Source organism: Pleurodeles waltl, chromosome 8 (genome assembly GCF_031143425.1).
Source record: "Pleurodeles waltl isolate 20211129_DDA chromosome 8, aPleWal1.hap1.20221129, whole genome shotgun sequence".
NCBI lineage: Eukaryota > Metazoa > Chordata > Amphibia > Caudata > Salamandridae > Pleurodeles > Pleurodeles waltl.
The window spans coordinates 1366817434-1366836250 of NC_090447.1; the positions used below are offsets into that span (position 1 = coordinate 1366817434).

The 18817-nt window shown below is 42.0% G+C and overlaps 1 protein-coding gene across 6 annotated transcripts in view; it reads right to left on the minus strand.

Annotated features, from left to right (window-relative positions):
* CNTN5 (contactin 5) overlaps positions 1 to 18817 on the minus strand; it is a 3179309-nt gene that overhangs the window by 711487 nt on the left and 2449005 nt on the right. For all 6 annotated transcript variants that reach the window (XM_069202389.1, XM_069202386.1, XM_069202392.1 and 3 more), the window contains one exon: positions 3729 to 3910. In XM_069202389.1, the coding sequence (XP_069058490.1) occupies positions 3729 to 3910 (182 nt within the window). The remainder of the gene's footprint in view (positions 1 to 3728; positions 3911 to 18817) is intronic.

An 18817-nucleotide genomic window follows, 5' to 3' on the forward strand; every position in this document is an offset into this window, starting at 1 on the left:
CTCCTGGTGCTGCTGGACTCTGCCATCGTTGGTTCCTCCCAGTCCCTGAGGTGACCCCTCCAGTCATGGGCCTCAGAAGTAGTTTCTGCCGCTCATCATCACAGATGTGCCGGTCAGAACCAATGCATCACCCCTTCGACACCCACGCAGAAGCTGTTCAACGACGGCAGATCCACAATTTGCGTGGCTTGACAACTTCTCATTGTATTCACCTCTATGGAGCTTGACACCAATGTGGAACCCAACTGCATGGAAAATATCACTGTATCACGTTCAAATTTGCTCCTCGATGTTTGCTCACTACAAGGTACTTATTCAGCAGACCCTGCATGGGTTTTGCAGCCAGCCTGCCCTCAATCACTGCAGTTAGCCTTTGCACCGGTCCATCACGACCTCAAGTAACCTTTTGACCGCTAGTGACTTCTAAGCACTATTTTTTGTTTATTCTTTAATCATTCATATCGCAACTTCTACTAATTGGAATTTTGTTGTTTTGGTATTCTTTTACCCAGATAAATATTTTCCGTTTTACTTAACCTGTGTGGGGTCTTTTTATGGTGTTTTCATTGTGTTACTCTGTGTATGTGCTGCATAAATACTTTACACACTTTAGATAAGCCTCACTGCTCTGTGCAAAGCTACCAGAGGGTGAGCACAGGTTGTGTCTAAGTGTGCATCTAGCTTACCCTGACTAGTTGTTGTGGTTCCTGCTTGTACAGGGTGCATACTCTGACAAACAGAAACCCCAGTACTAACAGACATGTAATAGAATAAGCATTAAAAAAACACTCAATTTATGTAGCGTGGACATTTGGCCGCTTATGGAAATATGTTTTAGGAATCCATGGTTCAATAATCAAAAAAATCACCACATTTGTCCCTGTACTTAGCCTTCATATGAGAGGCGCCCATAAAAAGCTTGAAATGTCTGGCTGCACCAATTCACCTGAAGGCATCTTGGATGTTGCTGAAAAAGTTAGGTGGTATTGGACACAATATTAGATAGTGGTACATACTGTTGCGTAGGTTCTCATTATCCTAATGAGACTACTGGATGGTGAGCGGCAAGATCGTTCAGTGTGGGGGATTAAGTCTGACCCACGGTGAAGGACCCTTGTCACCCCAAATCTGGGTTTTGCTCCGGCTAACTAGCAGTGCCTCATCTCTCCCGAAGGGAAGAGACAATTGGGCAGCCGAGCGCATGACATCTTAGTACTTCCCAGGGAAGTCGTGGTCACTCAGGTCGCAACCGTTTCTCTCATACACAGTACGGTCTCATATAGAAATGACAAATGCAGTTTAAGTTTAAAGATTGGTTTAATAAAACGACTGCATTTTAGATAGCAAAGCGTGAGCTGCAATAACCAGAACTACACAACACAGTAGGATTAAAATAGTAACGATGAGAGTGAAGCACAAAAATATGGCTATCATAGTGCAACTAGATTAGGTTCTCTCTAAGGTATATTCTGAGCACAGCATGTGAAGCTCTAAGCCTGCCTTTCAGGTTCCCCCGGGAGAACATCAACCCTCATACCTGAGAAAAGGCCTGTAATCTGCATCAGCATCTGCAATGGGGCAGTCAGCATTTAGTTGTAGGTTCCTGGTCGGAATCTCGCTCTGACGTGCACTAGGACTATAAAGTGTTTTTATAACTAACACGTAGATGTTCTAAGAAAACGTCCCTACGTAAGAATGCACGTTTTCTACGAACACTAGAGACTAAACTTCTACCACGTTTACCGGCAATGTACCAGACTGTAGCCTTGACTGAAGCACAGGGTGAGCAAGAATGCATTGTTTGAGAACACAGTGCTGAACTAAGCTAAACAGTGTGATAAAAAGAAATAAAACAAGACCGTAAAACTGGTTATTGTAAAATAACAGTGCGAGACTAAATAAAATGTATCTAGGGCAAAGTGCACAGAGGCCTTATATGTTAACCTAACGTGCATGAGGCTATATTAAAAAATGGCTACACTACAGGGACACAGGAGTCTTTATTTTTTTTTTTTTTTTTTTTTTTAATCAAGCCATTGCATTCTTTCTGAGGTTCACTTAGCGGAATGTTTGTTCACTTACATCACAACATGACAACATGACTGATTCTTTACCAGACCCTGCACAAGATGGCTCCCTTTCCATTTTTTCTTGTTTCTTCTTCCAAAACCCGAAGTGATATATTATGTTCTGCCAAAGCCAACGTGGCTTCCACCATCTGCATTTTATCAGCTACTAGGTGAAACTGCCCTAGCGGCATGTCACCCTTTTTACACACTTTGGCCCTCATTTTGACTTTGGTGGTTAATTTCTCTGACCGCCAAAGCCAAACCTGCCACCAGACCACCAGTGCTGGCAGCTGTCCGCCATCTTTATGGTGGAAAGTCACCAGCATTCGTGATGGCGGTCTGCAGTGCATAGGTGGGTGCATCACCAGCACCGCCATGCCAGCAGGACTCCCCCTGCTGTATTACAAGCCGTAATACGGCTTGGCAGAGTCCTGCTGGCGTGGTGTTGCTGGTAATGCAAGACCACCAGGACCCATCCCCTCTTGGACGTCCTCGTCGACGGAGAAGGTAAGTGGGCATCCGAAAGAGGTGGGGTGGGTGCCTGTGGGTGCGTGTCTGCGGAAAGGGGAGGTGGTGGTGGTGAATGCATGCCTGTATGCGAGTGAATGTGTGTGTGTGTGTGTATGTTCACATGTATGGGGGTGTCTGTGTGGATGAACGTGAGCGAGTGGGGGTGCCAGAACTAATCTTCCCCTCCACCACCTCTCTCTAACCCTTCCACAACCAAAAGCCCTTGCACACATTTACCACCTACTCAAAGCAGTTGGTGAATGTGCACATTAAACCATTTGGAAAATGGAATACCATGCAGAATACTGTATGGTAATTATGTGCCTGCTTACTTATTTCCCAAGCCGAGGGGGTTAAACTCTTAATTGCATGGTACTGAACAGTACTGTGCAACTCGTAATCAGAGTACATTTGCAGAATAAATTAAAAATTGAAAACTGATTCACAGCTTTCCCAAAGGAACTTTTATTCAACACTGGTGAAACAGAATGGAATGTCATTTAATTTTCAAGCTAATTGTTGGAAACAGGAAAAATTTCTTCCTGAGAAGGCGTAAATACTCAGTCAAAGACAGAATGTAGAATTTTCCACTGGGAATTAGAGGTCGACTGGCTAATAAGTCACCATGTCAGAGACATGCTGCCAATGCAGAGCCATTGGTTAGAAATCACGGTGCTCCAGCATTATAGGCCACTAGAAAATGTGGTATCTATCCTTGCTTTTTCAGACCCAGTTTGAGGTAGAGCATTTACCTGTGTTGATCTCTTATTACTGTTAGAAAATGGACTTTGCATACCTGTTTTCCACCAGATCAATGCAATTGTGATCCTCAGTTCTATCTCCAATATGCTGTTCAAGTATTTCACATTAAGTCTATGAAACAATGCAATTTAGAACTAAGATTCACTATTTGAAACATAATTGCACAATATGTCTTTACCACCACAACCAACAATGATTTTGATAATGTGACAAACAATGTCTTTATTTTACAGCTTGTTACAGTATAGCTATCTTCTAAACTGCATGAAAACGCGTTCGTCCAAGATGAAACATGTAATATAAGAGCTAGACTAGAAGAAACATAGCATATGATGCATGATGTGACTTGAGTACAAGAAGGGTTGAACTAGCCAGTAATGCACTTACTATAAACTTGCAGTTGTCCCCTGAAGGCATTTTTCCCTCGTGAGTTTTCAGCTTTACATTCATAGGTTCCTGCGTCTTCCAGCTGCACGTTTGGGATTTCAAGCACGGCTTGAGATTTTCGGAGACGTGATTTGCTTGGAATAAACCCGCTAACTTTTCTCCAGGAAATTGTTGGAACAGGGCTGAAACAGTGTGTAGAAACACTTTTAACAAGCACCATTAAGAATAAAGAAATACTGCTATCTAGTCATTTAGGCACTTAATAGTTAAAGTGGCAATAAAATGTAATCACAATTAAGCCCTGTGCATCGCTTGATGCTTTTTCTATGTTCCCTGAGGGATGTCCAATAAGTGCTTGGTAGAGTTCATTTTTTCCACCTCGCAGACAAGGATGTAATTTCTTTAAGACTTATTCTTCTAGCCATTCACAGAATTCTTTCACGTGGTATTAGTCTACATGCCAACACTCAGATGAACTCTTACGTTTTAAAAGAAATTATTTAACATATTGAGTACAACACAGTATAAAGTCCCATTGGAAGTTGTTTCATTTGGCAAATACGGAAAATGAGTGTATCATGTTTCTTCGGATTACATGATCTACTACCGCTAGTAGTACCAATGATAATGCTATATAGCTCTTCGTGGATTGTCATGGATAGTGCTATACAGCTCTGAATGGATTGTCATGGATAGTGCTATATAGCTCTTCGTGGATTGTCATGGATAGTGCTATACAGCTCTGCATGGATTGTCATGGATAGTGCTATATAGCTCTTCGTGGATTGTCATGGATAGTGCTGTACAGCTCTGCATGGATTGTCATGGATAGTGCTATACAGCTCTGCATGGATTGTCATGGATAGTGCTATACAGCTCTGCATGGATTGTCATGGATAGTGCTATATAGCTCTGCATGGATTGTCATGGTTGCAAATACAGGTTTTAATATTATACAAAGTTATGGTACTCCGTGTATCACCCTTCAAAGAATGGAAGGATGAGATGGACTTGCCAGGATTCAAATGATGACCCGCAGACGTCAGCTGTGAGCAATTCAAGCGACCTCGCTGCTGGATTTTCTCTGGCACGGACTGTATATAAGCATTATTTCTCAGTTTCTTACACTTTTGCTCACAGGATAACAGTAGCCTAATGATGAAGGCTTTTCTTCTGGTCATCCTTCACATTCAGCTGAATTATTAATGTCCCATTTCCATGGTCATGTGCGTTGATCTCTGCAATGAGCTTTTTCCACAAGAAAAGAGTCATGCAGGGGGTTTCCTTTGAGGACACTAATGCCTCCCATCAATTTGTGTGACCAATCCTGATTGTTTACTTGGAACATATCCAGTGCGGTGTGCTACATTGTTCTCTTGATCCTTCACATACTTACTATGCTGTACAGCAAGCCTAAAGCATTTTTCAAAGTGCATGCAATACATTACCAAAGACTACTAGGTGGCTTGTCCAATTTACACTTCGGCTACTTGCAAATTACTTAGTTACATCAGGCACATTAAATTTGGCAATGGTGTTCTCCATGCGGACTGGCAGCATGGGAGAAGGAGTGGTGACAGCATTTGAAAGTACACATGTCACTTTGGCTGGCTGTGTTGTGATGGGCGGCCTGACATGCGCACCTTTAACCTCTCAAACCCAAGCTGTCTTAGACAGCTGGGTGGAGAGAAAGCACATGCACCCAGATCCTGAAAGAGCACTGAGCAAGCCAACTCGTACCAATCCTGGTGCTTCTCACATGATGATGAACAGCATGAGAGCAGCATCTGGATTAGTTGGGGGGCTTGCTCTAGGACCCTTGAGAATAACACCAGGACTGAAGGGTAACGGATGTGAAGGCGTAGGTACATATTTTTTATTTTTCTTATTTAAACAGTAACTAAATCGCTAACAGGCATTACATTAATGCTCATTTTAAAATGTTAATGTAATGCATGTTAGCAATTTAGTGACTGTTTATAGCACAAGTGAGCCTCTCTAACCCACTGATAAGCAGTGTGAGAAACTCACACTGCCTTCAGCCTAATCTCCACAGATCTCAGTCGTGGCTCGTTATAAACACTATTTGTAACAAACCATGATGGAGAGCTCAGGCACTGATCCTAAAGGCACTACTGGTGTCTCCCAGTGCCAGTTTGCTCGCCCCACCACTAAATATTGTCGTCAGCCGCCACTGTATTACACATGATGTAACACTGAATCAATCCTGGCCAGAGTGCCAATATGTGGTGTAAGAATTGAAAACCAATATATGGTCATAAGAAGAAAACAAACAGGGATCCCCTTCAGTTAAATGTGAATCACAAAAATGTATTTAAGTGCTTATAAAGCGTGAACAGCTACCCAGGCAGGGTTTCCCAGTGCTATATACCACAGGTAGGAGAACTAACTACAGAGAAAAAAAAGCCATGTCTTCAATTTCTTCTGGAGATTGCTCAGGGAAGTGCAAGGTCTAAGTTATACAGGTAGAGCATTCCAAAGCCTGGGGTCTATGGAGAAAAAAAGAGGCAGCCTCTTATAACCTTATAGAAATCTGATCTTTAATTTGCCGAGCTTTGCATTACAAACAAAATGTGCACAACCTTTATTAAAATGTAAATGTTTATTTTTAATACAACAAAACATTAAAAGCACATGTAATCAATATAGATATCTATGCAAGTATAAACACACAGGTCAATTAGACTAATGCTACACAATCTACATTCCAACATCCTCTTGATTTTGTCCCAGAAAAAATGGTAGTCACGCCTCATTAAATGGATTTTAAAATGTAAAAACAGTCATTAGAGAAGGTTTGAGTAATTAGAGAGAAACAATAAGGAAAATTGAGCAGGCGGCGAATGAAGCACTGGGCCGGGCATTAAGAAATACTGGTTGGGTATTTAACACTGAATTTCCATCATAACGAGCTGTGCAATGCAATTGATATTTTGCATTTTAGGTTTCTTGCAATGTAGTGTGAACACATTTGACAAAATAACTATTGTAATGTAGAAGGCGTCAATGAAAGTTTAAAAATATGTTTTGTCTTTACGAAGGTAGAGTTACTATACAGAGCCATTCAAACCCATGTAGATAACTTATGTTCATTACGGGTTTAAACGTACAACGTTCACAATCAGTTTGATGATGAATGACACTTACTAGTGCCATAATCACAACACACTTGAATGTAGTCCAGACGTCCTAATATTAACATGCCAGTTTCAATCTCTCGTAACCAATACAAACCTTGGAAAGAGAAGACAGGAGACAATCCAGCACTGATGTTCCAAGATATATCAGCAAACCATTCTACTTAGAAGGATAATAGTAGGTAAAAGTCATAGACGTAGCATTGCATTGGAACCAATCATTCATTTACACTATTTGTCATCTAACCAGAATAGTGAGTCATGATGACTCAGTGACGGTGTAAGGAAAACTTCCCCAAGGTCTACCAATTTCACCTGAACTCTGCCATACATTTAGGTGTCTACTCGCACACTTTAAAAAAAAAAAAATCACCTTCTACCACTACTGATATGCATGGACATCTCTAAGAACGACATCCACTTGGAAAGTGAGCCACGAACCACACAAACATGACTGTCCGGAAGGGCAAAAGCTCTAGCAGAACATGAGAAACCTACATGTAATTTTCATATCTTATTATTTCTAACTTAGAAAAATCATAGTGTAAAATAATTTTTTTTTAGAAGTCCTCCACTTTTGCATCACATGGAGCTAACATGGCCATATATTATGGCCGAAGTGGGCTATTAAAAAGTGGTTGACATACGTCTAACTAACAAGGCCAGTAAGAGGCTATAGAAACACAAAAATAAGCACAGGGCTATAACTCAATTACGATTCATGTACCCATATGAATCTTGCCTAATATTATGGAAAAGCAGTGCTAGGCTTTTTGACATAAATTACCCTTAATGTATGCAGAAGTGTTCCAATCTGTGAGAATGTCATCCTTTCGGCCTTGATCATCCCCATTTTTGACCTATACTGGTGGTTATGTACTCTGACTGTGCCATAGGTTTTGCAAACCAGGACCGGTGCTCTGTTTAAAAGGTATATGGTAATTAGGTGTAGTAATAATTGGCTCCAAAAACCCACCTGTAAGTCCCTAGTATATGGTAGGGCATGGGCAAGTAGGTTTAGTGACCCACAGTGAAGTTAAGGCACTTGCGGGTACACTGCTGTGGTGTCTGGTGTTTTTAAAGGCAGCCCTGCCCTGCTGGCTCCTTTTGAAATAAAATTTAGCCCAACTTCGACTTTGGAATTAAAAGTACTTCCAAAGTCTTAAACTACCTTATTTTTACACATAAGTCACCCTTAAGGTCTACTTCAGTGCCCCCAAATGCAGGGTGCAGTGTACTCATAAGTAGGAGCATTATAAAAGTTGTTCTTTAAAAAAAATTGCTAATGTTATATTTATTATTTTTACTGGGAAAGAGTTTTAGAACTCTTTCTTAAAGTTACCTTTCCTGATTGGTCAACCTTTGACAGGCTCAGCCAAGAAACCTTAATGAGGTGTGAAGTGACCTGGATTTGACAGGTGCAACTGGGGGTTTGGGGAAGAGCAGTTTAGTTCAAATAGCCTGTGGAAGGAGTGGAAATCGTTTTTACTTGTATTAAACAGGAAGTGAGGGTCAGTAAGAGCCCTCCTTCCTGTTGGGACCGCAAGTTAGCGGTCTAGTGTTAGGGAGCTGATTCTGGGCTGGGCCTCGTCCCTGCAGGCATAAATGTGCCGGAACGAGCGAACGCGCTTGAGAAGAAAGCATCTTTTTTAGCCTTTGCTGTTTTAAGGTTTGTGTGGTGACATCTGCTTTTTATAACTACTGGGGCTTTGATGTATTAAATTTTAGTATTTTAATAGAAAGAGGAAAATAGAAAAATAAGGAACATCGTTTTTTAATCAATGGGTGTTTTTTTTTTTTAATTTAGCATTTTTAAATTGTGCAAAAGTCATTTCTGAGTATTTGTTATGTTCTGGGGGTTTGGGGAAGAGCAGTTTAGTTAAAATAGCCTGTGGAGGGAGTGGAAATCGTTTTTACTTGTATTAAACAGGAAGTGAGGGTCAGTAAGAGCCCTCCTTCCTGTTGGGACTGCAAGTTAGCGGTCTAGTGTTAGGGAGCCGATTCTGGGCTGGGCCTCGTTCCTGCAGGCATAAATGTGCCGGAATGAGCGACCGCGCAGCGGACGCGCGCAGCGGGCGCGCCGCTTGCGTGCCAAAGGCAAGCCCGTCTGCGCCCGAGCGGGCCCCGGGGCCAGAAATGCTGCCCTTTTTCATAGCTGTGCAGTATCTGGGGGAGAGGAAGATTACAGTAAACTATCGCCTAATCCCACTAATAATGTAGTATCTAAGCCTTTAAGGAAGGGTGGAGCTATTTGGACTTGTAAAACCTGTAATTGGGCTATTCAAGTCCCTATAGAGGTAACAAAGGTAAGAAACCAAGACATTAGGCCGGCAGGGTTGGGAGAGAAATAAATGAAACAGAAGGCATTTCATAATTACAGCTTTCAGTATGCCTTAATAAATGCTAGGTCCCTTCCCAAACAAACAGGAAATCTGCGAAATGATTGATAATTGGCAGATTGATTGTCTATTTATTACTGAAACCTGGGGTAAAGTAGAATCGGACCCAGACTTTATTGTCGCCTCTCCACCAGGTTTTACCTTCCACAGACTTGATAGACCTCAGAACAGGGGGGGGTCTGGCCATTATCTATAGGTCTACGTTGGCATGCACATGCATTAGTTCTTCGACAGATTCATGTGAGGCAATGACATTTACAATTCCTCAAAACAGTGGGGTACTACTAGAGGGGCTGTTGATATATCGTCCACCGGGACCGACTAAACATTTTTTACAGCCTTGGCCTAAGTTGATAGAACCTATGGTTCTGTCTGCAAAAGCTGTGATATTGGGCGATTTTAACATGCACTTTGATGAGACGTCAACTCCTAAGATCCGTGAATTCATTGACTTTATGGAGGCCCTGGATTGGACCTCCAGAGTCTCGTCGGCCACCCATATTGCAGGGCATATTCTGGATGGGGTGTTTGCACAAGCTACTCAACAGGTGGAGGTAACCATGATACAGTTGAGTTGGACGAATCATCATCTGCTGAAATTTAAACTTGCCTCAAAGAATGTTGGGGCTGCTAACGTGGAAATGAACAAGGTAGCCAGGTTATGGAAACAGGTTAAAGTAGAGGAATTAGGCCCAGCTTTAGAAGCTGGTTGGGATAAGGCTAAAGCTATGGCCTTGCCCCTGATTGACAGCTTTCTGAAAGGACTGGAAATGACCATGGAAGAAATGGTACCCCCCCCGTAATTAGAAGGCCCAATAGTCAGAAGAAACCAGGTCACCCTTGGTTTACAAAAGACCTCAAACTCCTTCAAAGAAAGTATCGACAGCAGGAAAGACGGTGGAAACTTAATCCAGTACCTGAGGAAAGGGTGGCCCTTAAGTCCACTCTAAAGGCTTATAAAGCAGCACAATTTATGGCCAAATCTAAATTTTATACTACCAAAGTAAAGGAGGCTATCAATGTCCCCAGGGAACTTTTTAAGACTATTAAGGCCCTAACTGTGCCCATGAAGCCGGCTGTCTAGAAAACTCTCAGGGTTTCTGTGACAAAGTTGCTTTTCATTTTGAAAATAAGATATTGCAAATACATAGCAACTTTGATACCCAGATTATTCCAGAAGTATTACCCCCCCATGATAACAGAGAGTGCTACAGAAGATGACCAGTCACTAATGTCATATTTCCAACCCCCTTCCATGGATACTATTAAAAAGAAGATTCTTGAAATTAAATCGGGCTCCCCTCTGGATCCGTGTCCTCCTTCCATTTTTCACTTGGTTCCGGATTTAATGGCACGGATGTTGGTCCCCATTTACCAAGAGGTAGCTATGTCTGGGGAGTACCCATCTATCTGGAAAGAAACAATAGTAGTACCCCTCAAGAAAAAAACAGAGGAGGATAATCAGGACATGAGTAATTTGTGGCCAATAGCACGTCTCCCGTTTTTGGCAAGGATTCTAGAAAACATTTTGAACTCTGAATTGATCGAGTTTTTAACAAAAGCGGATGCTCTTGATATCTCCCAATACGGGTTCAGAAAAGGGCATAGTACTGAAACTGCCCTAATCTCATCCTCTGATACTATTAGAAGGATGGCTGATGAAGGCAAGGGGGCCGTTTTGGTTCTTTTAGATTTATCCGCTGCCTTCAACACTATCTCTCCCACACTATTAATGTCCCATTTGCATCATGTGGGTTTGAGGGACAAGGCGCTTAAACTTTTGAAGTCTTTTCTTACAAATAGATGGACCACAGTTAGCTGTGGTGATTTCAAATCTAGACCTTATCTTCTGCCATGTGGGATTCCGCAGGGATCTTCCCTCAGCCCCACATTGTTTAATGTGTATGTAGCGCCTTTGGCTAGTCTAATTCGCACTTTTGGTTTCATTCCATCTTCCTATGCTGATGACTCCCAGCTTATTATTCCTATTAATCAGCCATGGGAGGAGGTTGCAGATCGGTTTAGTAATTGTATGGTGGAATTGAGTAAATGGATGAAGACCAATTGGCTAAAAATGAATGCCTCCAAAACTGAAGTTTTATGTTTTGTACCTGGAAAGAATTTATGGAACTCACGGTGGTGGCCCTCTGAATGTGGTAACTGCCCTGTGCCCACTACTGTTACTTGAAACCTAGGCATCTTGTTCGACGAACATCTGTCTTTTAAAAAACAGATTAATCATGGGGTAAACATCAGTTTATGGTCAATTAAAATGATCAAAAAAATCTTCCCCTATCTGTTACATGAATGGAGAGTATCTGCTATCCTGCCATTGGTAATGTCCAGGATAGACTACTGTAATGCACTGTACCTTAATCTGGATAAGGGGCTGATAAAAAGACTCCAATTAGTTCAGAATTCCGCTGTCAGAGCGGTTCTTAATCTCCCACGATGTATATCAGTTAGAGAGAGTCTTAGGAAATTACATTGGTTACCAGTGGAGCAGCGTATCCAGTTTAAGTCACTCTGTCTTACTTTTAAGGCATTTGATGGAACAGGACCACGGTACCTGACTTCCAGACTCCTCCCTACATGTACCTAAAAGAAGCTTGAGGTCTTCCCAAGCTCACTTGATTCAGGTCCCTCGCACACATAAAGCCAAATGGGGAGACAAAGCTTTTACAGTAGCTGCAGCCAGAGGATGGAACTCTCTCCCACAGAATATTAGGCAAGAATCAGGTTATATGAAATTTAGGAAAATGTTGAAAACTTGGCTCTTTCCTCGTTAATTTTTTGGTACATCAAGATCAGGTTCTTTGATTTAGTTTGTTTCAGTTTCTTCTATTGGATGTTTTTCTATCTTCATTATCTCTGTTATTTTTCTTATCCTCTGTCTATTTTTTACTACTTGCTTTCTTCCCAGCGCTTTGATGCTCTTTGAACGCGCTTTATAAATCTCGAATTACATTACATTGTGGGAATTGTAGTCCCAACACTCCAAGGAGCAACTCAACGCCTCTGGAACCTTGGCTGGTGTTGTGAACCCCTCAAGACGCCCAAGAGACCTTCTGGAAGAAGATCCAGAAGTATGGAGCCATTTGGAGCATTTTTTGGAAAATAGCTCCATGAGGTGACCAACCCTTCATCAAGAGACAAGCCGGCCATCTCGAACTGCGACCCTGCCTGAATTTCAGGTTTGCTCCGCTGAAGCTCCAAAGCCTTTCGTCATCGAGACTTCCAGGAGTTGACCGAGGCATTGTGCTGAGAAAGCCAGTGTCGTCAAACCACAAGCTGGCATAAGAAGGAGACCCGCTTGACGTCGAGAGAAAAAGATCCCAAAAAAAGACTAAGCCCCTTCATTATGACAGTGGTGCCAATGTGACAGTCCAACATCTACAATTACGACGTGGTGCTGGCGGTCCTAATCCACCAGGGAAGCGCTGCAAACAGTGCTGCCCTGGTGATTATGACCCACCATCTCAGTCAGCTACATGGCGGAAGCACCGGCAATTAAAGGTTTGTGGAGACAGGGTGAAGGGGGCCCCATGGGGGTCCCTGCACTGCCTATGCACTTATCATGGGCAGTGCAGGGGCCCCCATGGCCCGCCCAGTCACACTTTTCACTCTCTGCTTTGCAGACAGTGAAAGGCGCGACGGGTGGCGGTGCACCCTATGCACTGCAACATTGCTGCCTGCTCAATTAAGAGCCGACGTCAATGTTGTGGGTTGTTTCCCACTGGGTCAGCTGGCGGAAACAGAGTTTCTGCCCGCTGACCCAGCAGAAAACTTGTAGTAGGGGCCGAGTGAAGGGGACCACCCTGGCGGTACCCTGACCACGGGACTTAGGTGGACGGCCTTTTCCGTACTCTGAAGTCCTAATTAGGGCCTAAGTCTGAAGGTAAAATTTTGACCAAGGCCTACCGTTAAATGTATCCAACTTGGGCTCCATCGCAGCCAGCCTCAAACTTTGACTTTGACACAGTCAGGCATGGGCAGATGGCAGCAGTTGGTGCTTTTCACTTTTAAGCAATTTTTTGATTTAATCTTTAAAAATTCAAATATCTGGTTGCGTACATTGGATTTTTGTTGTTTTGGTGTCATTTAAAAGGTAAAAATACATTCTATTTGTATAAATTGTGTTGAATTCTTATTGTGTGTTGTGTATTTCTTATTTACTGTTCTGTTAATATTAAATGCCTTACACACTTTTCTCTTCAGTTAAGACTAACTGTTCATGGGCCAAACTACCAAGGGTTGAGCAGGGATTAATTTACTGAGACCTTGACTAGACCTTATTTGTGATTGTGGCCTTATTACTAAGTGTAGATACCTACCTACCCTTACAAACAAAGAACCACTTTCCAACACAATCAAAGTAACAGACCAACTGCCTCACAGTGTTCAAAAGACTAAACACTGGAGCAGATTCTTGAGAGAGCAATGCCAAAGCCATGAAACACTCTTTCCCAGTCGTATTAGCACCGAAGTTCCTTATTTTCAACAAACAATCGAAGCTTGGACTGTTCAGAAAACCATATGAAATCTAAGAATTCATCTGGGTATAGCAACACATATTACCACACAGCAGATTTCCAGCCTTGGAGTGGTAATACGATGGATTTACATATACAATTGAAGCTCCCCCTCACTTCTAATGACCTAATAGGCAGACCACCTGTGTATATCATGTGGAACCCACTTTGTTCACTGACAATAACTCGCAGAGAGACTCCCCTGACTACACGATCTTTTACATGTACAATATATCTTGTCGCATACGTTCACTGTCACTATTTTTATTGTATTGCATTGCATTGCACTCAGAATAGCCAAATGGTGGCATGTTGCAGGAATGAAACATATATATGAATACAGGAATTTAAAAGAATGGAAAAGAAAACAGGTCTGACCTCTAATCAATGTTGTCTCTATTAACAATTAGAACTGTAGGTCGAGTTGGTGAAACCGAGTACTGTTTTAAAATATTCATGACATACACAATATATGTCTAAAAACGCGGCGGTCCTTTTGGGGATAAAGATTGCCCTCGCAAACTAGTGTTGTATCTTCTTAAGTGCTCATCTGCTGTTCTACGCCTTCCAGTATCTCCTTCTCAAGCTGTTTCTTCTATGAACATGGCTCACATTAGTCATCTAAAGTGGCAACACTACACAAAAGATAAAACTCATCTGGAAACAGACAACAATTGGGCAGGCCACCTAATCCGCCGCCAGCTGAGGTTTAGAACTCTCCTGTAAGCCTCAAAGGTTGGCCCTTTCATAGGTGAGGAAGGTGGCAAAAACAAATCATTTCATCGAACATAGCACAGGCGTCGTCTCTAGACACTGTGGACAAGCTAATACCCAATTCACTGGTTCTTGTGGTGCTCAGTCGCAAAAGAAAAAAGAACAGAAACCTGCGTTTACAAACACGTGTCTTTGAGCTGCTGTTCAGATCTGCGCAGAGATACTGTTCGTCATGTGATCGAGTTTACACATTATATTTGATATGTTGTAATTTTCTGAGTTACAGTAATTCATCTTTTGTTTCTTTTCCATGTTGGGGTGAATGTGTTATGCTCTGTTATTTTGAGAGATATGCTGTGCTGTGCTATGTTGTATTATGGTAAAGTGAGCTATGTTTCGGCAGGCAGTACTAACACTGCTACAGTAAGGTGGTTTGTCATGTTGTGTCGAGCAGTGCTATGTTATGTAACAATTTGGCGTGTTGTAGTATTGTATGGTGCTCAGCTCTGTTATGATATAGCATGTTGTGTTAAGTTTGCCATGCAGTGCTATTGTATGGGACGTTAGGGTGTGATACACTATGTTGTGCTGTAATGTCTTGTGGTGTTCTCTGTACCATTTTGTTTTGTAGTGTTACCTTGTGTTGTGTTTGGCGATGCTGTTATGACGTTTAGTGTTGTCCCGTGTTAAGTAAGGCTGTGTTACGCTTTGCCGTTCTGTGCTCTGTTATGTTATTTCTGTATTGTGAAATGCTGTGCCATGCAGTGCTTTATTGTATTATGGCAAGTGAGTCATGGAGTGCTATGCTGTTATTGTATGGTGTTCTCTGTCACAGTTTCTTTCGTGTTGTGTTATGACGTACAGTTACACTCTTATGTTAAGGTGTGTTGTGTTGTGCAGCGCCATGCTGTTGTATGTTGTGCTGTGAAGTACAATGGTGTTATGTTATTGTAAGCTTTGTTTTCTTTGTTAAGTATTGTTATTCTTTGCTAGGTTATGGAGTGATGTGCGTGTTGTGTTATCTCATGCTATGTTGTTCTGTGTTATGTATTGTTGTGCATTGCTATGTAGTGTTAAATCCTCGAGTGCTGTGTAGAATTAGGCTGTGTTATATTATTGTTTTGTGTTGGTACAGGATATGCTGTGATATTGTGTGTGTTCTCTGTCATGCTATACTATGGTGTCATGACGTATTGTTCTATGTTGTGTCATATTGTGCCAATTTGCGCTGACATGGTTTGCTATGCCATGCTTTGTCTTGCACTGCTGTGCTGTATGTCATAATTATATAGTGTGCTGTGTTGTGCCTTACTGTGTTATGTTGTGTCGTGTTTGTGTATATTGTACTACACTACTTTTTTATGTTTCTATGGTGCTGTGTTACATTGTCACATGCTGTTTATGCTGTTTTAAGTGGTAGGATGTGTTATGGTGTGCTGTGGTATCCTATGGTGTTTTGGGCTGTTGTGTCATACTGTGCTATGACTTCTTAAGTTAGGGTGGTTCACTTGTGCCATGCTGTTTTATCGTGTGCTGTGCTATGTTGTGCTGTGCAGTACAATGCTGTTATGTATTAGTGAGCTTTGTTTTCTTTGTTATGAATTGGTTTTCTTTGTTATGTTAGGGAGTGATGTGTGTGTTGTGCTGTGTTATGTAGTGTTGTGCATTGCTATACAGTGTTATATCCTCGAGTGTTGCATAGTGTTAGTCTGTGTTACAATAATGTTTTGTGCTGGTCCATGCTGTGCTGTAATATTTGTGTGTGTTCTGTGTCATGCTACATTATGGTGTCATATTGTGCTACATGTTGTGTCATATTGTGCTAATTTTCGCTATGTCATGGTTTGCTGTGACATGCTTTGCCTTGCACTGCTATGCTTTATGTTATGTTATATAGTGTGCTGTGTTGTGCCCTGTTGTATTATGTTGTGTTGTGTATGTTTTACTGCACTACGTTTTGTTATGCTATGGTGCAGTGTTACAGTGTCACATGCTGTTTATGCTGTATTTAGTTAGGGAGTGGTATGATGTTTTATGGTGTGCCGTGGTATCCCAGGGTGTTTTGGGTTGCTGTGTCATACTGCGCTATGACGCCTTGAGTTAGGGTGGGTCATTTGTGCCAAGCTGTGTTATGCTGTTATGTTATGGTGTTGTGTGACACGGTGTATTGTGCAGCATTTTGCACTGTGATCTGCTGTGTTATATTGTGTCATGCTGCGCTATGCTGTTTTATTTTATAGTTTGTTGTGCTATATTGTGTCATGGTTTAATATGGTATGCAGTGCTCTTTTAGATTTGTAAAGCTGTGGTAGGCTTCAGTATGCATCATGTTATGGTGCGGTGTGTTTGTTATGCTCTGCATGTTGTGTCATGCTGGGTTGTGCTAAATTGTGTGTTGAGCCCTTGTGTCAGGTAAGTAACTACATCAAAAAGCAACCGGCGACTCCACGTCAGACAGCATTCCTCCATAGCTTAATAAAAAGACTAGTTGATGTTCCATCACCAAAAGCTTATGAGAAGACAAACTGAGCAATGTACCCATCCTCGAATGCCATGGGTTGGATGGACAGTGGAATGGCAAAGCATGAAAACCACATTACAGCAAAGAGCTGAAACGGGGCTGGCTCAAAGCCCATTTTTATTAGATATTTCCAAAGAACTGATCACATAAAATCTTCCAGACAATTAAAGCTGTCTGTAGTCAGACCAGACCAGGAACATAACATAAGGGGACAGGTAAGCAAGCAGATATGTATGCGAAGTACTGGATGGTGGTATGACTCATTTAGGCAATGGACGTCCATTTCCTCTGTGAGGGTTATGTACGGCCTGATTGACATATCAGGCGCCAAGGTGACCAATAACGTGGAAATCATCGGTGAGACCAATCATTCAGCCAAGTACCATTATTGTTCATAATCTCTCATATTATGTCTCAAGGGCTTTCTAAATGACGGTGGAAGGAATACCAGGCCACTCGGGCAGCTCAGTAGTGGGAAGTGTGATGTACATTTCAAGAGACGAATATTTATTTGATATCAACCAAAACAGTCGGTGTTCATTAAGAAAGTTGAGACTTGCAACTTTAGTTAGTATGTGGCAGATTCGCATCACACTAGCGTCTCACGGGACACAAGGGATAGATAGTTCAAGAGCAGGTACCTTTCCACCGATATGAGGAGAAACTACTGAAGTCTGAGACTCTACGGAAGCCCCCGTTCCACTTTTGTTCATTTTCTTCTTCCAGTGATTTCCCAGTTTGATTTCATCTTGATTGACGAATGCAGCCCAGCTTCAATTTATTATAATTTTCGCATTCCTTAGTGACTGTCACTCTCACGTAAACACTATAAATAAATCATTAATCTGTAATTTAAGAGAAAGCTTTTTCCTGAAAATGTGCCAACTGCAAACAAACCGTCCAACGTCTCCTAGGAATATTTGTCATTCTCACTGATAATATTGAACAAAAACAGAGGTGGTATGAGGGAACGTCACCATAGCCAGAAGAAAAGAAAAGCAACATCCATGTTGATGAAATAAAAAACAGCGAATAGGTACACAAGAGAACCTCGTATCTTCAGCAGTGTAAAAGATGCAAAGACAAACAATGTCACATGCAAAACAAAATGAAATCAGTGTGGTGTAATTCATTTAGAGATGCAGCTATTTATTCTATATATTTACTGTATGCTGACTTATCTCTCTTATAGGCTACAACCCTCATAACAAATTGTGGTATTTCAACCAGGGCAGTAACTCTGAGTGAAATACCACAACTCCCAAATTCAACGAGGCACACAGCCTGGAATTATCCAGTCTGCAAACTCCGAACCCCATAATTCAGGTCCTGGAGACACTGGAGCATTTCAGATGCTACAGGGGCAGGGCTTAATTTGTGCTTGTTGTTTCCGGTGCTGAGCACTGGCACTTATTATTGAGGGCCGGTGCTTATTCTTCTGTCCCAAGCATTTACTGCGAGCAAAAGACACATATGGGAAAGACGGAGGAAGGGAAAACGAAAAAGCCTCACAAAGGGAGAAAGCTAGTAGAGTGAGCTGAAAGGGCAGGGAGTGGCTTTATATGGATTGAAGAGGCCCCAGATGATTTCAGGATTACGCCGCCTCAGTAATCCGTGTTTCCACATTTAATTGCAGAAGCCGCGTGTTTAAAAGGAGGGTTTTGGGCACCGGCACGTTTTTATTTACAAATTAAGCACTGTACAGGGGCAAGGATTGCAGCAAGCTGCCGTGTCAGCATTGTCCACCCCCTGCAGACGTTCAGGG